Raw genomic sequence first — 23786 nt, 5'->3', positions numbered from 1 at the left:
GGCTCCACTGCCATTTTAAAGTCAGGCACATGTGGTCTTCTGGGTATCTAGCTCCATGGCATGAGATGGTTTCTCTATAGTGCTTCTGCATGTGCTGCCAACCGCTTTTCCATACTAAAACTCTGTTTCTTCTCCCTGTGCGAGCAAGCATAGGGAAACGGCCTGTGCATGAGCACGACCCTTGTAATCAGCCGTTATGATGTAATAACTTCTTAACTTTTATGATGGAAGTCTCACAGGTTCATTCTAATTTTGTATATTTGACAGCTACTCCAACTGCAGCCCTGGGAGGCGGGTGGCTTGAGTGATGCCATGCCACACGGTAAGCCAGTATAGCAGAAGGTGTAGCAAAGTTACTAACCGTACCCATCCAAGGCGTGATATGTAGAGGTGATGCAGTGTCTGCTCTTGATAAGAAGAAAACAGGACAACCTAGGAATTCATAACATAATCTTCATATAAAAGGCTTTTAGATTTAGGAAAACCTGCAGGGTAAAAAACCAGGATGAAGGGGGTGTAGTGAAGGGGCATTTCATGTAAACGGCTGGCTTTCCTTAACCACTACCATGCCCTGCCCCTTTGTTGGTTGATGGTTGTTAGCAAGGTGTATCAGTTGTATGCTTAATCCCCTCTCCTAGTGAGACCCCCAGCACTTTGTTTGACTTCTAGACCTTTTTCTTGTTCTCCTGAATGAGGGGAGCCTTTTCCCCCTCATTCATTCTCACTGCTTTATGGTTCTTTATATTTTACTTGTTTTTTTTATGGAGTCTGCTTTCCTCCATATCTCTTAAAGGCATCTATGTTACACTCTTGCAGTACACTGCACCCGCTGTGCAGTGTTGCTGGGGACCCTTTTGGTTCTCCTTTTTACGTTTTTTCATTTCCCCTAAGAACTACTGTTCTTAAGGGAAGCGGGACACTTTGCATCCTTCCTAAGTGGCTAGTACGGTGTCCTCGGCCACCTACTATATTAAACTGTTATCCCATATGCGATCATTTATCTCTCAACCTAACGCAGAATCCATTGCTCGTGCCATCATAGGATCTAAACTGGATTATTGTTTCAGCTTCTTAGCAGGTGCTAGCAAAAAAACCATTAGTCGCCTTCAGGTGGTGCATAACGGAGCGGTCAGAGTTATCGCTGGTCTGGCCCATAGAACACACGTGTCTGAGGCACGCCGCGCGTTGCACTGGTTGCCCGTGGATGCGCGCATCACCTTCAGACTCATGGTTATTACCTTTAAATGTCTCAAGAGCACTATGCCCACCTACCTTCAAAGATATATAGGAATAAAACCTAATTGCAGAAATCTTCGCTCCAACAATCAGAACCTGCTCCATCAGTCCAAAGTTAAAACCAAAAAAGCCCAATGGGGTGCCTTCGCCTTTGTGTCACCAGCTATCCGGAACACCCTACCATTGCAGTTGAGACTCTCTGTAGCCCTAAGCAATTTCAAGAAAGACCTAAAAAACTTTCTTTTCAAGTAGTCGTATATGATCCTTAATCTCTCCGTCTGCTTCCGGATCTACTAATTTTGCTTGACCTTTCTTGTTTTGTCTGCGCCCTCACACCCATGGGTTTATGGTTGCACAATAGAAATGTAATAAACATAAAACATAAACATAAACTAAATCTTTAACTTCTGAGATATTAGCACACACCACCTTATGTGGGGTGATGAGGATATACATAGTATCCCTGTTCTCTCTGCTCCTCTCACTTTTTGGTAACAGTGACAACCCTAAAGTTAAGGTTGTTGGCAGTGGATGTGTTCTACCAACTTTAGCGTTATTTTCTACCGCAGACTGTATTCAAAGTCTCGGTTATGCACCAAAGGGTCACCTGTGTTCTAACATGATGGTATCTTTCTTTTTCGCTATTAGTTGTGTGGTTATCCTTTGTTAGCCCTTCTTCTACCATTTTGGGAGGGAGCGGTCAGAATGTGAGTTTTGCCTTTGGCGGGAACCCTTTGTGTCCCAGCCTAGGCTCCAGTGTGTCTGTGAAGGCAGGAAGCAAGGGAGGAGTTCAACACTTTGCTTTCCTTTGCCTGCCAGAGTGCCTGATTGGAACCAGTTCCCACTGGGGGCAGGCTGGCTGTCCTGATTCTACATCCACCCGCCCAATTCTGTAAACTGCAGGGAGAGTTTGCAGAGGAGTGAATGGGAAATCTGAATAAAAGTTGAGGTTCCTGAGACAGAAGGCAAGTCGACCACTGGAACAGAATATCTGAAGCGGAAGAATGACCAGATATACCTGCGGACCCATGCAGTAACCGTGAAGCGACCACTGCTGTCCTGACCCCATGTTCTAATCAACAGAGGAGCGTCTAAGAGGACGACTCCTTCCCTTTGGCTAGTGGGAAACAACCCTCCCTGATACAAACTGCAGATAGAGCCATCCCCCCGAGCTGCTGTGACCTTCCAGGGCTGCAAACCACAAATACCAGGGAACCTCCGACCCATTTGTAGTGCAACGTCGTTGCATGAACAAATCCTCCCAGATCTTTGGATTGATCCAGTTGAACCTCCAGAGACACGATCCAACTCATCAAAGTCCCCCCACCAGGGTGCAGGACGGCAGAATCGAGTAAGATCGACCGAGCGGTAGCCGTGCACTGTACGAGCTGATAAAAAAAGGGGCAAAAATCACACACCTATGTGGGGGACTGAAGAAACACTTGCTGAGGGTCCTTTCTCGCGACTGCTGCTGTGACATCCCATTCAGAGTCCCTCCTTTCGTCATCACACCAAGGATGCAGGAGACTTGGTCCATCGCTGCTGCACAGGAAAGAATCCAACTGCATTTTCTTCAACTGTGGGGCTCAAGGTGGAAGTTACGTCAAGCTGAATAGTCGCTCCAGTGTGACTGGAGTGCAATACCAGGTGTTTGGGTGTTCACCCACACCACTTGCCCAGACTTTAAAGCTTGTGTGCTTTTAGGGAGCCCTTTGCAGGGTCCGTAGATGTGTTATCCTACTAAAGCAATTTATATAAGTACCTAAAGTATCCTGAGAAACTTTGGGCCTCATTATGAGTCTGGTGCTAACCCAGCCGGTGCTACAGGTGGGTTTTCGCTGGACTCGTAAAATGTCACTGGTCCTGACTTCCCGGTGCCACCGGGAGATTCCAAATCTGGTGGTCCAGGAAGTCAGGTGCCAGTAATATATAAGTCCCCATTCCATAAAGTCCGATAGAGTCGTATGGGAGTGGGGGCACGGAAGCACCGGCACGCATGTGTCAGAATGGTTCCTGGGGGTTTGCCTTGCCTGGACTTTTTCCCGGTTTCTCTTTCTTACTTGTCGCTGAACTTACAGTAACTCACGGTTCCCATGACATTCCTCAGATATCAGTTTCTGGCAATTATGGATTTCAAAATGATGGCTGGTCTTAAAATTAGCCTTGAACTGTGTCACCACACAGCACAGCAGTTTTAAAATGCTCACATCTGAAGGTGAGGCTGAATTTAGATGCACCAATCCAGGGTTGGGAGACCCAAGGAGTCACAGGTGTTTCAGGTCTGTTGTGACACAACCCAAGAGGTGAGGCTAGCATGGCATAAAAAGGGAGCATTTTCAAATAGTAGTGCAGGTGTTTGAAGAGGGATCAGAAGGAGTACATATTGGGTCCTTCCTATCATCTATCTACCTCTCTACCTGTGGTGTTCACCAGGGGTCTAACCTCTCGCCCTGACTTTTCAACCAATACATGGCAACTCTCGCCCAATGCATTGCCATTTTCTGCTCAAATTTTCAGTGCTACGCTGACGACAACTCATTTTCAGGATGCCCTCGACCACCTGCTCTCCCTCTCTCATCTCTGATTGCCTAACTACCATTCAAGATTGGTGTGCCGCCAATGATCTTTGTCTGAATGCCAGCAAGAAGGAGATCCTCCTCATCGGCAAACCTTCACCATCCTTTCTCCTCACTCTCTGACCAGCTTCCCTTGGCCCTCCTCCTACCCCCACCAGTGAGGCTAAGAACCTCAGGGTCATCTTTGACTCCACCCTTTCCTTCTCCGCCCACATCTCTGAGGTCTCTAAAAAGTCAAACTTCCTACTGCACCTCCTCAGAGGTACTCTGCCTTTCCGCTCCTTCCCCCAGAAGCTCATGGTATCCCAAGCTCTGGTTCTCTCTAGGTTGGACTATTGTAACAGCTTCTTTCTAAATCTACTCGCCTCTACTCTCCACCCTCTGCAACTCATCCAGAACAGGACTGCGAGACTTGTCCTTGCCTCAAGCCCTGGGATTGTATCTCTCCAGCTCTCAGATCTCTCCATTGGCTCCCAGTGGATGCAAGGATTAAATTCAAAACCTTCTGCATTGTCCAAAAGGCTTTCTGGGGCCTGGGTCCAAAATACCTTCAGCTATCCCTCGCAAATACCGCTCCTCTCGAACACGTCGCTCCTCTGCCTCTAACTCCCTCAGGGTCAGTTGTTTTTCAAAGAAATGAGCTTGGGGTAGATCTCTGTCTTCGGCTGTGGCCTCCCTCTGGTACAGCCTCCCTGCCACTCTGAAACTTGCGGAGAACCATCTCTGGTTACGGAAGCACCTCAAGACCTTCCCCTTTTCTTCTGCCTTCGCTCCCTCTCTCCCTCCCGCACTGCGTCCGGCCACCCCTTGCACTGGGGTCTGTATCTGTACCCATACAGCCCACCCCCCATTTTTTCTTCCTGCACTTATCAGACCTCCCCTGTCTGCTACCTTAAACATAGTACTTGCAAATTGCTGGGTGCACTACCACTGTTAGTTATCTTTATTATTTATTTATTTATTATTATTTATCTGTTTCTCCTCTGCTTCGCACTTTCCACTTCTACCCCTTCCATGCACTTTTCCCCTCCCCCTCTTCCATGCACATTCGCTTTCTCAATGTCACTGGGCCTAGTAAGATCGCTGTTTTGTTCTCCCCTGTTCCCCTCCCTTGCCTTGTCACGCTCTGAAACACTTGTGTACGAGCGCAACAGAAATAAAATATCAATATCAATATCAATGGAATGACTTGCATAACACTCCTCTGCGATATGCATCACCTTAAGGTGTTTCCTGGTACAAGGGGAGGGTCGGATGGGTAAATCATAAAATAAATGTTAATTTTTTTTCTAAAGGAGCAGTTATTTGCTTTATTGAGGATTGTTACAGAGAACCATCATCCCTATGCCCTAGTTGTTTGTTACCAAACAACAAGGAACATCCTATGCACCACTTTCCGTAGACCCCCTGTCCAGCAATTCTGTTGTAGACAATAACGGAAAGTAATAAATATCAATAGATAACAGTGTAGAGAAATACCAGAGGGATACCGGCAGCTGCAGGATAGAATCCTGTTGGTGGCTCATGAAACATTTTGAGAAAGGTAGAAGCAAAGTAAATGCATCAAGATCAGTTTGGCAACAACTCACAAGCATGATCACAAAGCAGATGGTGATCAGAAGGTTTGCTACGGCTACCACATCCTGTCCAGTGGCGATGGCAAGTCCCATTGCAGCAGCTGTGATCGAGACCATGGTAAGTGTAAGCATAAAGATGAAGAAAGCTCCTGCGGCTAGCTTGAAACCTATGGGAAAAATTAGATTTTAATGTCATTCATAGTATCCTATGGTAGAAAGTGACTAATGTAGCATATTCTTAACAGTATTAAAATCAGTTATTTCTTTTTACAAATATTGATCTTTGAAATGTGATTCAAATGCTTTATTTTTTTCTCTTGGTACAGCAGCAGTTTAACAAAAATTTACCATTTGGAGAATTTTTGAGGCTCAAAAGGAACAGCAGTTTAAAAGAGGACTTTGGCAACAATGCCAATGTACTTAGCCAAAAATTGTTAGCTAAAAGATATGCACCCAAGGTGATTAAGGATGCCTCTAAAAGAGCTTATAACAACAATCGGGCAGCTCTATTAGAAAAAAGCACTAAAGACACTAAAGAGATTGGAACTGCATTTGTTAACACATATTCCAATTTGTCTTATAAAATCAAGTTGATCATTAAGAAAACTTGGAAGAAAGTGTACAAAGGAAAAAATGTCTTACCTCCTTTGGTGGCCTTTAAGAAAAACCCGAGCTTGCGCAATATGTTGGTGAGGAATGACGTAACAGAGATTCAAACTAAACCTGTGCGGCAAACCAGGATGTGGGGATTGCCCGAAGTAAAGGGTCATCTTCCCTGCAGTCAATGTAGTGTGTGTGCACAAACAAAGGAGATTAGATCCATCCAAATTTTGCCGGATTTAGTTTGGGAACTTACTGAACTGACTAATTGTAACACACAAAATGTGGTCTATATGGTAACATGTCCTTATGGTTTGAACTATATAGGTAAGACTAACACAAAATGTTGTGTCCGCATGGTGGAACACAGAAGCTACATTAAGAACAAAATTGTCACAGCGCCGCTGATAAAGCATTTTATGGAAAAGCAACATGGACATACTGACTTTACCTGTTTAATATTGAAGAAGCTACATGGTAATAACAATGCTGAGACTGAGCGCAAGTTGTTCAATTTTGAACAAAGAATGATTTTCAGATTACAGAGCCACATTTTTGGGTTAAATGAAAGCATTGGTTGGCACAAAGTTAATCTTGTCTGAGTATGAGAAGGTGATATTCAGTATTTACTCATCATTGCATGTCATTTTTCTTATGTAATTTCAATTATGAGTTTGTGGCATAAAGCTAACATGATTTGAGTTGGAGAGGCTGATACTCTGTACCCTTTTGATTCCCCAATGAATGATATTATACCATTATTGTTGTGCATTCCTTTTTATAAGTTATATTGAAGATGTAATGACCTGTATATAAATGATGAAAAACTATATGACATTGTGTATACATGAAATATTAGTGTAAGAAGATTTACACATTATTGATATCGATCAATGATCGCAAGAAATATGTGTATCGTGTATTGCAATATATTAGGTTACTCCTTGTGGTAATTTATCTGTATTGGTACAATGCTGGCATTTATGTAAGTTTAATACAGTGGTTTTCTTGAACACATATTAATGGTGACTCCAGTTTTTTACGAGAAGTTTTTCTCAAATGTTTTCTCAAAAGCCTTTTACGGGTCTCTCTATAAACAGTGGAGACTTTTGTTTCCCTCCAACATGGTACCCGCTTAGCATGATTCTTACATTACGATTTTTCGTCTAGTCCTTTGTTTATGTTAGTGCCCAGTAACTGAGGCACACGTAGTCCTCCCTCTGTGTTTAGTTTTGGAACCACGATAGGTGTAGCTGTTTGATCCGCCGTACAAAGCATACTGCTTTGGTGCAGCGCGTTACGAGGAAACTGCATTCTATTTTGATGCAGCACGTTACGAGGAAGCGGCTGAGTTAATTCTTGAACGATGAGTGGACTGATTTTGCTACGGTGTTAATTTTCGTATTTGGGAACGTTGGATGTTACTTCCCTTTCTTATTGGCAACATGGGATATAGGACCCGGAGTTCAGAGCTTTAGACCGAGAATCTCATTTTGTAGCAACAGGTTTCTTTTGTCACACTTCCACATGTGGGCCATGTATTACCTATGTAGTGTTCTTACATGTGTTTTTTGTACAGCATGGATACTGGCATTAAAAAGGGATTATACCAATTGTGTGACTTTTGAATGATGGTTTCTGCAGTTTGAATTGTGGGGTTTAACATCGTAAAGGGAAGTACCCAGTGTAACCCGTTGAAAGAGATAGTGGGAACCTGTTTACCCAGACATAAGTGTGTTTTTTTCTTAACAATTGCACTGTCAGATTCACTGGCTGCTTTTTTGTGGTTTTTAGGCATCTCCTATACCGTATTCTGAATTTGGACAAGGAGAGTGATGCCTTGGACATATGGTTGTGAATTAGAGGCAGTTGTGATTGGTGTTCAACTGCATATCTGACAGAAGTAATAATTTGATTTGAATATTTTGCGTGCAGTATGAGTCAAGTTCAATAGGTGTATAGTATGTTTACAGAAGAGTACTTCTATTTGTGTTGTGTTGCAGGTGTCCCTCATGACTACAGTGGTGACTTATTGCGCCCCGTGAAAATTTAGATGGTTCATAATTGAAAATACTGGCGATTGATGTTTTGGAATACGCTTCATATGCATTACCAATAGCAGGTAATCATTGTTCAGAACTTTTGAACTTATCTAGGAATGGTTATGTTGTGGACAATGTCCTTACTGTCATTTTACACTGTTATTTAATTTAAGTGTAGGTGACTGCATTGGTTGTGTTCACTCTGTATGGGAAACATTTAGGATCCTTTTTGTGTTTTAGGTTGCTTCAAACAAGACCCTTTCTACACAGTGTTGAAGAAAACAACTGCTTTTTAATGAAGTGTTCCCCTGAAGAATGTTCATCCTAATAGGGATTTGAAGAACAGAAACATGTTAAAGAATGTTCAGAACAGAAACATGTTGGGATTTGTGTTTTTAAGACACATTTAGGTTCTTGTATGTGATGAGTGTCTTCATTTGTGTGTTGTGCATTAATTTGTGACGTTTAGTTAAATGTTATATAATGTTTTATTAACTTAATTGAATCACTGCGTTTGTTGTGGCAAGGGTCAATATTTGTTTTAGTGAAATTGATTGGTTTTGAATAAATGTTTTTGATTTTGATGTATTGTACACAGTCTATTTTTTCAAGACTAGTGTATGTTGGTAAACTTGAGAAACCTGTGATCCGTGATGCAGAGATAATGTGTTAGGAATTGATCTATCTCTTTTGTATATTAATGCAATCTATGTTCCTGTTGGTGGAGTTGGATTTCTTTGGTGAACAGGGTCCCTCTGGGTTGGAGACACCTATAGAAATGTACTAACAAAAATTGAGCACATTTGTTCCCAATTGGAAACCCTACCATGAACCATACAATGTAAAAATGAAAGCTGTTTTTTATACTATATTTAATAATAGGTATACAGGTATATTAGCGGGTTTTTATCTGGCAAAAGGGGCATAACACATTCAAAGAATTAAATGTTGCACCACCTACTAGTGCAAATGTGTTATCTTAACCTACAAGCTATAATAAAAGGATGACAAAAAATCCCATTATTTCCCTAAGAGTGTATGGTGAGCATAGACCTATTCCCAGGGAGCAGGAGTCAAATATCCAGCTCTAGAATCCAGGAAGTTTCATAAGGCCAAAGTTAAATGTCGGCGTACATACAAACTTTGAAATTGACTATACTTTGAGCGGGCCCACCATTTCCAAACACCTGCGGAGATGCATACAAAAACGGGACAGGGTTTAAAGCTTTTTATATGTGTTTTACTAAATGTAACCCAAACCCTCAGGGAAAAGCAGCTAGCAGTTGGCATGGGGATTAGCAGACAGGAGAAACCAATGGCAGAGAAGGGAGGGAGGATAAAAAGGGGCAGAAAAGTCAGGTCAGTGTGTGCTGTTCGAGTGAGATCAAGGGAGGAGAAGGAGGACCAAGAGACCAGGCAGAACTAGGATGGTGCAGAGGAGCTTGGAGGAGAATTTTCAAATGTGTGTGCAAGGTGAGTTGGTGAAAGTGGTACTGGGTGTGAAAGTGCCTGCAAGAAGAGTGATTGAGGATAAAGGAGAGTGTAGGGAGGGTGACATGAGTGATTTACAAGGGTGACAGAGTAAAAGGAAGGGGACTGTGGAGAAGGGATGGAGTGAGGTGCAGTGAAAGTGGACTATAATAGGGTGGAGTATAGTATAGTGGCGGGGAGTTTAGTGGAGTGGGAGGAGAGTGCAGCAGAGAGATAGTGGTAGTACAGCTCAAGGAATAGAGAGTAGTTGGGAGTAGTGAGAGAGAGGTTGAAAGTAAGCTTGGAGGGTGGAGGAAGGCAGTAGAGAGAAAGAGGATCATCTAACGGACAGAAAGGGAAGTGTCGGGGAGAGTGAGGAGAGAGGTTGGGTGTAGTAGCAGGTAGCATAGTAGGAAGAACGGAGAGAGAAAGAAGCTCAGCGGGAGGAGTATAAGGGCTGGAGAAGAAAGGCGATGTGGAGCATGTATAGTTGAAAGTAAAAAAAATAAAAAAGATTGCAATATTTGAAACAACATTTCATCCAGGATTTTCAGAAGTGGCTCGAGCGGATGGTAATAGTCTGATGGACCTTTGCTTGTTTTGGAGAAGTCCTCTTCTCTTTTTCTTCTTCTTCCTTCTTTTTGGATACATAGGACCACATTGTAATAAAAGTCTGATGTCACAATGCTTGCATTGAGACATGTCAGACTGGTGTTTCAATAAAAAAAAAAAAAAAAAAGATTGCAATGTTTGTAGGATACCTGGTTAGGATTCAGCTAGGAATTCCCAGAGAGATACAGTCTTCAGGCCTTCACGACCAGCCAGAGAGTATATTAGATAGCAAGGGTTATCGATCTTTAGTGAAATTCCTGGGGTTTGGGGACGCCTGGGCTAGTGGGGGGAATGGGCCAGGAGAGATGAGAGCGAGAGAGAGCGAGCCTCTCTGCAGAATATTCAATAAAAACCGTTGAACCTTTGGGAGTTGACATGTTCTTGAGGCCATCTGTGTCACATTGAACACACATGGAACAAAGAAAATAAAGTAAGAAATACAATAGAGAATAAGAAGCAAAAGAAGAGCGATGAAGAAGACTAATGTGGGAGTTCAGCAACATGAGGAATCAATTTCTGATCCCATAGGAGGGTGCACATGAAGGGAAAGAACATACCGCATGTCCAGAGAAAGAACAAAAAAAACTGCAATGCATTGAGGTTTTAAGAGAGCGAATAAAATGCAATCATATATGGTCATGGTGTACATAAACACCATGGAGAGTTAACATTATGATTCTAGAAGTCATGACAACATGTATGGTGTTGGATAATCTTCAGAAATGTAAGAGAGCACGTGCTCAAAACACATGCCTGAAACAACCCAAAATAAGAAGAGTAGCTTTGTGCATGTTTTGAAATGTCCTTGCTGTCAATGACATGTTAGTGGCACAACACTCCCACGTATGTGTGATCCGTACCTGCTGTGTGTTACTTAAATTGGTCTCGGGAGGATAACTCAGGGACAACGCACTCGCCTTGGAAACAAGGTGATGCGAAGCAACATACGTTCGAACCCAGGGTCCGCGCGTAGAAACTTCTGGGTATTAAGCGCGGTATAAATAACCAATTACAGTCATCACTTGTAGGAACTAATGAAGCTAAAATGTTGTAGTTGTGTAAATGTGATTCTGGATGGAGTAATACCGTTTGCAAAGTTGAATGGGGGCTTCATTCAGACTATGCAATGAAAGTGTTTATTTTTTCTGCCTTTCTCGTGTTACTCGTTGAACATGTTCCGGCTTTTGGTTGCTTTGGTTTGCACCACGGGTCACCACTAAAGTCGCGTGTGTTTTGGGGGAACTACCAAAGCGTGGGGAACATCCATGAAACATTTACCCGCATGTGTTCATCACCAATGAAAAATAACAAGTATTTACCTATTCTGTCATATCCCACAGAAGGAGATGGTCATTGTGGCGCCGTTGGTCCCAATCACGGGTGGCGGCCATTGTTTCTCCCAAGATGGCGGCATCATCCGATTGCAGTATTCCAGCCTTGCAAGGGATGCTTGCAACTATGGCTCCACCCCCTCAGCAAGGATCCGGTTATCTTGCGGCAGGCATAACGCTCGAGTGCGTTGCTACTCTCCCCAGTCAGCGCTTCGTAAGTTCGCCCCTAGGCTTATACTCTTACTAAATTTCTCATTGCACCTTGCTAATACCTTCCACTGTTTCTGTCTTTTAGAAGCTTTCTTATCGTACTCCAAGGGCAGAGATTCCGCCTCCTAACCTCGGGTTTCGAGTGCCAGAACGGCTCGAAACAGATCCTTTTCATTTCACCTGTAACCGCTTCCAATCGCACCGGTCTGAACACTTCGCATACATTGATTCGATTCAGCCTCTTCACTCATTTCCCGACAGTGTAATTCAGAAGGCTTTTTCTTTGCATCACAATCCGAATCTGCTGTCAGGTACCCTTCTCTCCTTCTCATTTGTTCCTATGGCATTTCAGAAAGGTCAGCCTGTTCTAAATTCAGGTCTTTCATGTTTCCCTTAAATATCATATTAGATTCCCGAAGTTACATCACGATATCCACGAGTTCTCACTCTCTGTGTCTCACCAAAGGAATTCGTACACATGCAATCCTGAGACATTATAGGGCACAATCTCCTTTATAAAGGGTAACTATTTGGCAACTGATATTCTGCTTCCACTCTGTCCTTCAGTGCAAACTTACCATTCTCTAATCTTTACTTTCGTTATTTTCTTTGTGGTATTTGCATTCAGTCACCTGGAACTGTGCCAGAGACTCGACCCAACCTGCTTAACAGAGAAGACGTCCAACAGCTGAGGCGGTCAGGGTTTTCTGCCCCAGAGGGTTTCCCTGGGGAGTTCATTCCTTCCTGGTGCAATCTATCACGGGATAGGAAGAGATTCCCCCGGGGGGGCTTCTCATATTCAACACATTCAAGCTACTGGATCAGGTCAGTGGGTGCATGTTTACAGGGAACCATTATTATTCCTGGAAATTTTAAATGCAAGAACAATATATTACATATTCTGGGAAAAAACAATATACAATACGCATGGCTGTTGGGATGCCAAAGAGCGCTACAGGGAGGAGGAATTCTTGGGACAGATGGGTAGGATTGAGCTTTTAAAGTAAATGGTTTCTGTTTCTATCTCAGAGGAGGTTGGAGGTTAGACAGGGATTTGGTGAGACTTGGGACACTTGCTCGAATGAAGGGACTTTGAGAATGTGATGGAATAAACGCTGGGCATTAGACAGTCATAGAAACCCAAAAGGCCCATTGTTGCCAATAGGTACTCCTTCTTGCACTCATGTGAGCTGCCGCTCTATCTAAATTATATACCTCTATGTAAATTACGAGAATATGTTACGTTTTGGTTTTTTGAATGTAAACTATTGCATCACTGTTCGATTTTTCTTAAAATTGGAATTGGGATTGAATAACATTGTGAAATTACAATTGGGGATGTTGTCGTTTCTGTCCTCAAGTCATTACGTTTGTTTTGAACAAATGAATTGGACAATGAGCATTGGGTTTTTGACCTTTTGAAAACAAAATTATTGGTATATAATTTAGATAGAGCGGCAGCTCACGGGAGTGCAAGAAGGAGTGCCTGTTGGCAACAACAGGCCTTTTGGGTGGCTGTGTTTATATTGAGGGTTTCTGGTGGCCTAGAGACCTTACCTTCCTGCAACTGAAGTTATACCTAAAGAATTGATAAATTGTAGATAACTCAAAGAATTTCCATCCTTTTAGCAAGGTGTCTCTGATAATATTAGCACAAAAATGTATGGTGGTATTAGGTTGTGCACCTCTCCCTTTCCCTCTTGTTTCATTAGACAGTCATGCCACATTTGCAAAGGCTCACTGTAGGATACACAAGCCTGTTCTAGCAAAGTGGCCTCAGCTGTTTAGTTAAAAGAACCCCACCCTTGTCGCTTGTGGAATACCCAATAGCTTGCATTTTGATTTAAAACCCACACCACAGCTGAAGTGAAAAGGCGTAAGCTTGGTTCGGGCAGTGAGCAAGACTACTAAAGTGTCAACAACATCCTAGTGAATGGGACAAGGCCGTGACAAAGTAAGAATTGATCCAAATGGCGCCGAGTACAGCGATTAACACTAGAAATGACAAACCTAAAATAGCTGTCTGCCTCAAAGCACTGAACAACCGAACCCACTGCCATTCAGCACATAATTAGTTCTCGATGGCCATAAATGGGTCCATAAAAAAAAAAAAAATTGCGTGACAATGAGCACAATGGACAACAGCTTCCAGAACCTGGAAGTGGCAGCAGCCCCTTCCATGACGAGAAGTGTTCCCAACAAATGGAGAAACTGAATAATTAATACATAGTATTTTAAATAAACACATTTGTTTGGAAGAATAACGCAAACTGAGTTCCAAACACAACTCCTCATTTTGCACTTCATGCCTCTGGCGAGAGGTGTGTCATGGGCCATCGTTAAATAGACGGTACTCCGAGCAGGACTGGGAGAGAGCAGGTCCATCTTATGCACGTGCAACATGATAGCCCTCGGAATGACTTACCAATCATGAAATAAATGATGCAAGTGAAGATCATGCTGGGCAAAGCCCTCATGGGGATTAAGTCGCACAGCACCTTGGAGAAGAAATATGCAGACACTCTGTAATATCCACTGATGTACTCATGTCTAAAAGCAAAACAAAAGGAAAGCCAATTACTCCTCTATTTCAGAGGTTAGAATAGTAGGGCATGCACTTGAATAATTAAAGTAGACCCCAATTATAATGCAGGAAGGAACAGAGTTCGGTATCCCGGAGTTATGAGCAGGGGTGTTTCTAGCTCTGGAAAAGACCCGGGGCTAAGCTGATTTCGGAACTGTCAGGACTGAGGACTAGCGAGCCTTTTGGTTGTAGCTCCTGAGATTCTATCCGGGGTTACAACCAAAAGACCAGGGGCTATAGGCCCCTTAGCCCCCCCCCAGCAACGCCTCTGGTTATGAGGCCTACAACACCCGACTAATTCATGCCATATGGCAGCACTGACGTGTCCAGGATGCAGAGGCCTAGCTGAGGATCCTATACAGAAACTGAGGTTCTTCCAAAAAATACATGAAGTCCATCTTCACATCTAATTCACACCTAATTCACACCGAATTCACACCGAATTCACACCTAAATCGCACCTAAATCGCACCTAAATCGCACCTAAATCGCACCTAAATCGCACCTAATTCCCTTCCAAGCCATTGAAAGTTCCACTTGTCCCAGTGGAGGGACCCAGCTGCAGCAAGGCCTGGCCTGTCATATATAACAGTGCTTTGGGGGTCATTAGCGCTAAACACATATACACCCATTAACATATCACAGCATAACAGATCCCACACCAAGTTAAATATTTAGACTGCACAACTGGGGATAACCAGGATTGTCTGGTAATGATTGAGAAGTAAACAGTTTGAAATAACACACTTAGAATTAAGATAGCTCGGTGCAGCCGCCATGTGCATGGAAATATGACAAAAGTGAGACAGCATAATTAGACACCATTTTTCAGAGTTCGTGTGGCAATATGTCGATTACAGGCAGCTCACAAAGTCCTCACCAGCAGAGGAGCACTGTGGCAGGCTGAAGGCCAAGGTGCCAGTTTGGCCCTATAGATATCAAACAGGGCATCATTCTAAGCAAGGGGAGAGCAATTACTCTTCTAGGAGCAGCATAAATCCACACAGCAACCCTGCCAAAGAGGCCCATTTGCCAAATGACAATGACTCAACTACTAGTAACAATAACCTGGCATCACATACGCAGCGAGGGAGCCGGAGCTTCCGGCGCTTCCACTTCTCAGGAACACCAGATCCGGGAATCACTTAGGAGTCCATTGCACTAAGCCCAGGATTCTTGGTAAAGCTTAGATATAGCGGAGCGGAGCTCGGGAAAGCGGGGGATGGGCATCTGAGCAAGATGCCTTCCATTTGGTAACTGTGGCCACGTACAAGACAGCTCCTGAACCTGCAGATCAGCTGTGAAGGGAATACAACAGGATACCATTTAAAAATAAAATCCCATGGTTGTAAACGAAAATAATTAAAAACCTAAAATAAGAATTTATCAGTGCCACTTAAATCCACAAGGGAAAGGACCCTGACTTATCGATGTCAGACACGAGAGGGAGAAAGCGCGAAAAACTTCATATGAAGACAAATATTTCAAGAAAACCCCATTTCTCAGGAAAACTCAAAGTTCTAGGTCTTTTAAAGCAATGTTATGACTAGCTGTTCACGGCGTAACATAAACCATTCTAGGTCAATATCGGTCGGAATTTCAGGGTCACTTCTGTGCCCCTTCTCAAATATCAGAATTACCACTGATCGCTCCCAGGTACGGGGTGTAGGTCCTTGTGACTTAATGGTCACTGAAAAGGCTAAACGTATAAGGAACCTGTCTTCTTTTGAATTTGAAAGGCATATTTGTATCAGATGGAATGAGGGATCTGCGCGATATAAGAACAGCATCTAGGTTTAATCCATAAATTACACAGGTCTCTGATGTGTCTTTGTAGATGCATAATTGTCAACCTTGTTCCATTGAAGAGTCCAGTTAATGGCATATGATTGCATAGTGGCATAATTACAGCACCTACTTTCAGTTTTAGCTCGTGAGGAGGCATTCATCCTACAGTGTTTCTCTCTTTAGAGACTGAAACTTTGAACCGGTAATTAACTGTTCATCGAACCTGGTACCGCCGTGCCCAATGTGAAGAGAGGTGGGGGTTGAAAAAAGTAACTTGAAATTATTTTCGAATGTTTGCAATAGTGGAAGATGTAGGTGACCATGTAGAACTGTGCTCATTGCGTTTGTTAAAATGATAGCTGTTGATGAAGCATAAGGGCACACAGAGGTGACTTTGCCATTTGGACAGCAGAGGGCAACCCGACACTGATAAATTGCATCAGCCGAGTACGGAAACATACCCAAGCATTATAATATATATATATATATATATATATATATATAGCCTTCACTGGATGCTACACCTGCAAAGGAAGAGCCAAGATAGTCTGTTGGAGAGTCTAGCAGCAAAGCACTCCTACAAGCAGTACTAGTCACAATGTGTGATAACAAAATTTCAAGTAAGGCACCCGCGCTTGGGAGCCACTGGTGCACCTGACGAAGCCCTTCAGTCGAAGGGGATAGGCTGTGGAAGAGATGGTCTCCCAACATGCTGCTGAGGGAGGTTGCCAACACCTCTGCAAGGCTAGATTTTCATTGGTGGTTGTCTCCACTACAGATTTATGGTTGACTGGGCTGCTTAGGGCATGGAAAAAAAGTGGCTGCTATAGGTTTTCTCATGCTGAAAAAAACTAGTCTGTGGAGAGAGAGAGCCTGCGACCAACGGGATTTTGCGAGACTTGGCGCGTGAGTGGAACGCGATTGGGAGAGAGCAGGGGCACTAGAACAGGAGATAGCCGGAGCAAGACGAGCAGCCCAGGGCTCCTCTATATATAGACTGCTAAAGCCAGAGACTTACTGCAGCTAATAAGAACTATATGCAGAGACTGCCCGTGTGATCACACTCACGTGGGTTGGTAACTGAAAATTCCATTATCTGTTACTGAGTGATTAAACATTTGCCTGTCACTCCTATCATCTTGTGGTCATTATTATATAACATAATTGGCAACGAGAAGCACAAGAATCTCCACGCAGTTCAGATGCAAGGTGCCAATCCACCCCCCCTCCCTGCTTTTCTTCAAGTGCAAGGTAGGCCTGCCATTCTGTAGCCTCATTGGGAACTGCTTTTCACCACCTACCTGGATGCGGTGGGAGGCACAGACTACCCCTTGCTAGGAAAAGAGCCATCCTACTGAACACCATCGGAGTGGAAGGTCAGAGGATATATGTGGGCTTAAACCCCGAGCTGGTGGAGCATTACTATGATGACGTCTTTAAAGAAGCCCTCAGGCGCATAGTAAGTGGTTTTCCAACTAAGAATACTGTCCTACACCAGATTAAGTTCTACAATAGGAAACTAGAAGTTTCGGAGCTGGTGGACGACTATGTTACACGGATGAGAGAGTTGGCGGCTTTTTGTGACTTTGCCAACAACACAGAACATGATCTGTGACATGAAAGGTCCAAGACAAATTCATTGTGGAAAAGGAGTTTGCGGTCGATAAATTGATTCAAATTGCCAGAGCTGTTGAGGAAACCTCCATCAGGCACAAAGAAATGTGGGGCAGCGCCCCAAACCCGGAAGTGCATGTCATGCGGTACCGCGGCCACAAAGAGAAATCCAGGTGGAATAACAAAGATGACCGACCCAGCAGAAGAGAACCATTGAATGCCATAGGTGCACCAGCACCCGACACTTAGCAGGGTTGACTGAATGGAAACCAGAGTCATGGTTGACACCGGTTCGTACTTCACCATTCTGCCAATACACACATACAAAGAGTTGATCTGAGACAAGGTGAACGTTTTGAAGACCAAACACAAACCCACTGTGTTTGGAGGCGCATCCGTTAGTCTGCTGAGGTACATCGAAGGGGCAGCAGAGTTCAAAGGAAGGATGACATATACCAAATTATACTTCATTGAGACTTGCTCTGCCGTGCTTGGGTGGGATGATCAAGCAAAGTTGGAAATAAAGCTGAAACCCAGCATAAGCAATCAGGTACTATCAAGGAGAAGTGGGGGAACGTCTGTATTGGAGGATTTTCTGGAGTTATTCTCAAAGGGATTGGGCAGAATAAAAAATGTTGTGCACAAAATCAGGCTATTCCAGAATACCATCCCGGTCAAACACAAAGTCAGGCTGGTACCGGCCACGGCAAGGCAAGCACTAAAACAGCAATTGGAGAAGATTGTCAATGAGGGCACAATAGAGGTCATAGAGTCATCAGAATGGTTAAGTCTGGTAGTGCTCATAAAGAAGCAAGGCTCAAATGACTTGAGTATGCATAGACTTCTCAGTCTAAACCGAGATGCCATCACAGAAAGTTACCAGTTTCCCAGCATCAATGAGTTCATTTTAATGAAGGAGGCGAACATCTTTTCAAAGCTGTACAGGCGCGATGCGCACCACCAAATCACGCTAAACAAGAGTCAAGACCGCTGACGGCATTTGTCACCCTGTTTGTTACGTTCCAATACACGAGAATGGCATTTGGATTGTCCTCGGCTGCATCTGTTTTTCAACGGATGATGGCCTCCTTACTGAAAAACATGAGGAATGTAGCCTACTTCCAAGATGACATTCTCATATATGCAGAAGACACGAAGATGCACGACAAGGGGTCAAGAGAAGTACTGCACTAGTCACAAGATGCAGGGGTATGACTGCGATATGAAAAGTGTGCAATCAGTGTTGATGAAGTGGAATACTTGGGCTACACCATATCCAATGAGGGAATTAGTCCAACAAGGAACTTACTAAAAGACATAGTAAAAGCTCCTCCACCAACCAATAAAGAAGAGCTGAGATCCTTTTTAGGCCTTGCAGAATAGAACGCCAGGTTCATGCCCAGGTTCTCAGAAGAAACAGCTTTCCTCAGAGAACTGCTAAAAAAAGGCGCAGAGTATAAGTGGAACCTGACCCAGGAAAGGGCATTCAAAGAGGTGAAAGACAGAGTACTAAGTGCGCCATACCTACAACCGTTCAATCCCCAATGCAACATGGTCATCACCAAGGATGCTAGTGCATATGGTGTAGGCGTGGCCCTCACCCAGAAATGCTGTAGCGCTGAACAGGTGGTAGCTTTTGCATCAAAAGCGCTGTCAGATGCTAAAAATAATTATTCGACGATTGAAAAAGATGTTGGTGTGCGCATGAGCTGTCGAAATCTTTAGGACGTATGTCTGGGGCACCAGGTTCATGCTCTTTACCCACCACAAACCACTCCTACACATGCTGAGCATAGGCGGTAACAAAACATCCACCCCCAGGTTAGAAACCATAGCTGTGAAGCTACAAGAGTACACATACAACATTGGACACACAGCAGGATGGAGCAACTCACAGGCCGACTGCATGTGAAGACTGTTGGAGTCAGATGGTCCCGCGTCGCCCTTCCTGAAAGAAGAGTGTGTAGTGGAGTCAGTGGGATACCTGAACTGCAGGATGTACATGGAGATGGGGGAAAATCACTGGAGGGATGAGGCAGGTAAAGATCCTGTGACACGTGAAATAACCCACTGGGTTCGCGAAGGATGGCCCAATGAGCGAACAATCCCAGAAGGACCGAGACCATTCTGGAAAGTAGCAGATGAAATATACAAAGCAAATGGATTGCTCTTTAAAGGAGATCAAATCATACCACCAGCGGGCATGAGAATGATAATCTTATGCAGGCACGCTCAGGACATCTAGGGACCAGTATGATGAGACGCTGCATCAGGGATGCATACTGGTGGCCGGTATGGATAACAACATCTGAATGATGATGGACCGGTGTCACAAGTGCATAAACAGCAACAAATGACTGAAGGTGTGCAAGCACCTCTGATTCCAACAACAGGGATACCTGAAGGAGTGTGGAATAAATTGGGATTAGATTTCATAGGCCTACTGTAAGCAATGGGGGTTAAGCATAGATACAGGATAGTAATGATGGACTACTTCGCCACAAACTCGTCTTCCACCCATTTGGCTGATATCACCACAATAACGGTCACCAAAGTATTGACTGCTGTGTTCCAAAGAGAAGGACTGCCAAAGCAGATAGTCACAGACTATGGGGTCCAGCTAGTATCCAGAGAGATGAAGAGATTTCTGATGGATGACAATATCAAACAAGTTAAGGCCTCGCTATATCACCCTCAAGCAAATAGATTGGTCGAGAGACTCAATAGGTTCATCAAGGTGGCACTGCAGTTGGCCAGGACTTCAAATATGGACCCGTACAAAACTGTAAAAGAGGCCATTGCGGCTCATCGCCGCAATCCTCATGGCACCACAAATGTGTTGCCCTTTCACATGCTACATGAAAGGAGGGCGGCGTCGACACTAGTACCCCCATGGCTAAACAGGGTAAGAGAAGATGAGGAAGTGATTTGGAGAATCAAAAAGAGCAAGGCAATCAAGAAGAGCAGAAGTGATGAGAGAAGAGCTACCCAGAGAACGGAAGTTCAGATGGAAGGCATAGTAAAAATCTGACTTCCCCCACAAAGACCAAGAAACTGGTTTGAGATTTAGCAAACCAATCCAAGCAGTGCAGAAGGGATTGAATAATATGTAGTCAGGACAGCAAACGCTGTAATTTAGAAAGGATTGCGTTGTACAAAAAGACATCAGACGTGTCGGGAGAACCCCGGCCAAGTGAGCTCCGCGTGCAGGGACCGTGCAGCGACCGCGCACCCAGCGGCACTGACCCAGAACTACAAGAAATTGCCCCAGAAGATGAAGAACAAGGATTCAGCATGGGAGGTGAGAGCAAGAGTCCCAGAGAGAAGAACCAGGTGGAACTGAGAAGAGTGAGCACAAGTACACCAGCTGCGGAGTGTCCGGGTAGAGAGAACCAGGAGACCCACCCCTACTAGCAGAAGCACAGACCAGCCAAGTATGCACATTAGGTAATGGATTGGGACAACGCTGCACAACAAAAAAGGAGGTATGTTGCGAGCGAGTCTCACGAGAGCATGCAACCAACAATATCTCGCAATACTCGCATTTGAGAGGAGCGCACGTGGAAGCGAGCAGGGGCACTGGAGTGGGAGATAGCTGTAACAAGACGCTCCTCTATATTTCAACTGAAAAAGCCAGAGACTTACTGCAGCAAACAAGAACTATATGCAGAGACTGCCGTTTGATCTCACTCACCTGTGTTGGTAACTGAAAATTCCATTACCTGTTACTGAGTGATTCAACATTGCCCTGTCACTCCAATCTTGTGGTCATCATTATATAGCGTATTCCCTGTAGATGTTGGGAAACAGGTGGCCAAATGAGAAAACAGACTGATTGTCGCAATGAAGTTGCGATACCTGAAACGTAAGGTATGACTTTCTTGTGCTGGAGTCAGAAGCAAATGAACTAAACCACAAACCTTGACGGTTCCTAGTGATAGTTTTGACAGTCAAAGTTTCGAATGCCAAAAGTTCTGACACAAAAGTGCCGGGAAAAAAAGTTTTGATGTTTAAAAGACTTATTTTACAATACGAAATTAAAATAAACCCTTTAATATAAAACAAAATACATTTGAAACTTTTTTTTCTGGCACTTTTGTGTCGGAACTTTTGACATTAGAAACTATTGTTTTGAAACTTTCACTGGACACCAACCTTGACAGCTTTGCCACCCAACCCAACAAGTTGCACCAGAGATTGGTATCAAGATTAGGATTACCACAGCCATTACTCCTAATCCTTGGGGATTGAAATCATTAGGGAGCTTCCACATAATCTTTTTTGTTGGGAAAACAAGCAATTTTGCTTCAGGGTGCAAACAAGGTTACTGTCAGGAATGGGATCCAAAAAAATGAAAAGACGTGAACCCGACACTTACCGGCCTGGAAGATCCCATGGCGTCTGTCTCAACCGGATGAACAATGCTCTGCAACTACATCTCCTGCGAGGCCGCGAGTGCAGCAAATACATGCAGGGACATCAGTCCACACGTTACGTGCATCCGGAAATGCAGGAAAAGGCCCGTGTTTCACCTGTTAAAGTCAGGATGGGGCAGGACCTCAACGCTTCTCAAAGCTAGTAAGTCTTTTTGTGATTGCGTAATGTTTCTTGGATTATTGAAAGTCTGCCTGCTTATCGACCTTGATTCTGGCTATGACCCGGTTTTGGTTCCATCCTTTTCTTTGGTGTCTTTTTTCGGTCTTCTCTGAGACAGCCCTGGCTCCTTGGAATATATGGATTTTGTTTGTTTTCTTTAATCTTCCTGAAACTTTTGTGCACTAAGGAACTATCCAGCCCTTCTTGTAACTTTCCCTTCTCTGGATTGTTTTCCGTTTAGTGCGTCCTCGTGCCATTTGGGATAGGTCTTTGCGGTTATTTTTTTCATTTATTTGCGTACCATCTTCCGACGGGCGGTTACCAATATATGGACAGTGTATTCCTGTGACCCTGAAGTTTGACCTGCAGGTTGTTATCGTTCGCCTGGCCTACAGGCTCCATCAGGTAACCATAGTTCCATGGTTGGGAAGGGGGCGTTTCTTGTCTTAGACATGCCTCAACCTGTCTCCCTTTCTACTCTTTTCATATGGACCCGACCTCATCAACGTTCCAGTCTTTTTGCCCGAGCCTCCTGTACCTGGTTTTACCTTTTCTATTACAAGGGAAATTTCTCTCAGGGAAAAAGTCCTCCTTGAGGGAACCCAATTCCGTGGGCTGTAGGCGGGCTCTGGAGACTCAGGGGGTATCACTTCCCACTGATTCTTGACAGTTACACACATACATAGTAAAGGAATAAGATCAAGGTGCAGGTAATGTGATGAGGCCGCAGATATTTGCCATGGGGAAAGGACACACAAGAACACAAACAGGGTAACAGCCTTCCCTTCTGGCCCCCAGAGAACTGACTTAAGTGCTTGCACGTGCTATTGTATACAAGTGGTATTTATCACAGCCATTCATTCTCCTAGTATAGCAGTTCTTTTAAAGTCTTTATTCTCATGGAATTTTATTCCAGAGTATCAGTCCTCGAGTGGCAGTGAGCACTTATTGGTTAGCTTTTCCCCCGGACTGGTGGTAGATCTTCATTACTATGGAGGACTATAGGATTGGGTAGGGGTTTTAGTGGATAAAGAGTAACAATAGGTGGTCAGCGCCCTTTATCCTGTAGCTCCTGTTGGTAATACAGAGTGTTATAAGGATAATTCACTTCCCTACAAGTAGCTATTTCAGTGTTTTGAAAGCTTGTGCAAAGTGGTTGTGTTTCTTTAGCCCAAAGATCAGTCTTTCTCCTCTGTTCTGCAACATCTGCATTTGTGAAACATGATTCTCAGGTTGTTTTGAAGTGGTTGATGCGTGTGGTTTTGGATCCCAGTGCATTCGCAAATTGAATGGAAAGTCTGTAGCTTGGTTGGTATGTAAATGTAGGATGTCCATTTTTATTGTATTAGAAAATATGTTGACATCCATTCATGGCCCGACGCCAGACAGCCTGCAATGGTGCCTATTTTTGACTGTCTCAGGTTAGTGTTGATACTATTTGAATGTTATCGACATAAACCGGGAATAAGTCACTGAACTGTTTATTAGTACAGCTACTGGGTGCATATATTCATTGCCATATACTACAAAGAGGAAAGCCAAGCAGTGGG

General features: G+C 43.9%; 1 protein-coding gene across 2 annotated transcripts in view; it reads right to left on the bottom strand.

The window, feature by feature from the left end:
- LOC138515803 (broad substrate specificity ATP-binding cassette transporter ABCG2-like) overlaps positions 1-23786 on the bottom strand; it is a 570220-nt gene that overhangs the window by 101719 nt on the left and 444715 nt on the right. For both annotated transcript variants that reach the window (XM_069630538.1, XM_069630539.1), the window contains exons 12-13: positions 14080-14204; positions 5402-5556 (exon numbers count right to left, since the gene is read on the bottom strand). In XM_069630538.1, coding sequence (XP_069486639.1) covers positions 5402-5556; positions 14080-14204 — 280 coding nt within the window. The remainder of the gene's footprint in view (positions 1-5401; positions 5557-14079; positions 14205-23786) is intronic.

This window comes from Ambystoma mexicanum, chromosome 6q, assembly GCF_040938575.1.
Source record: "Ambystoma mexicanum isolate Mex_15411 chromosome 6q, UKY_AmexF1_1, whole genome shotgun sequence".
Classification (NCBI taxonomy): Eukaryota; Metazoa; Chordata; class Amphibia; order Caudata; family Ambystomatidae; genus Ambystoma; species Ambystoma mexicanum.
The sequence above is the reverse complement of the archived record's forward strand: the minus strand, read 5'-3'. Positions and strand labels throughout refer to the sequence as shown.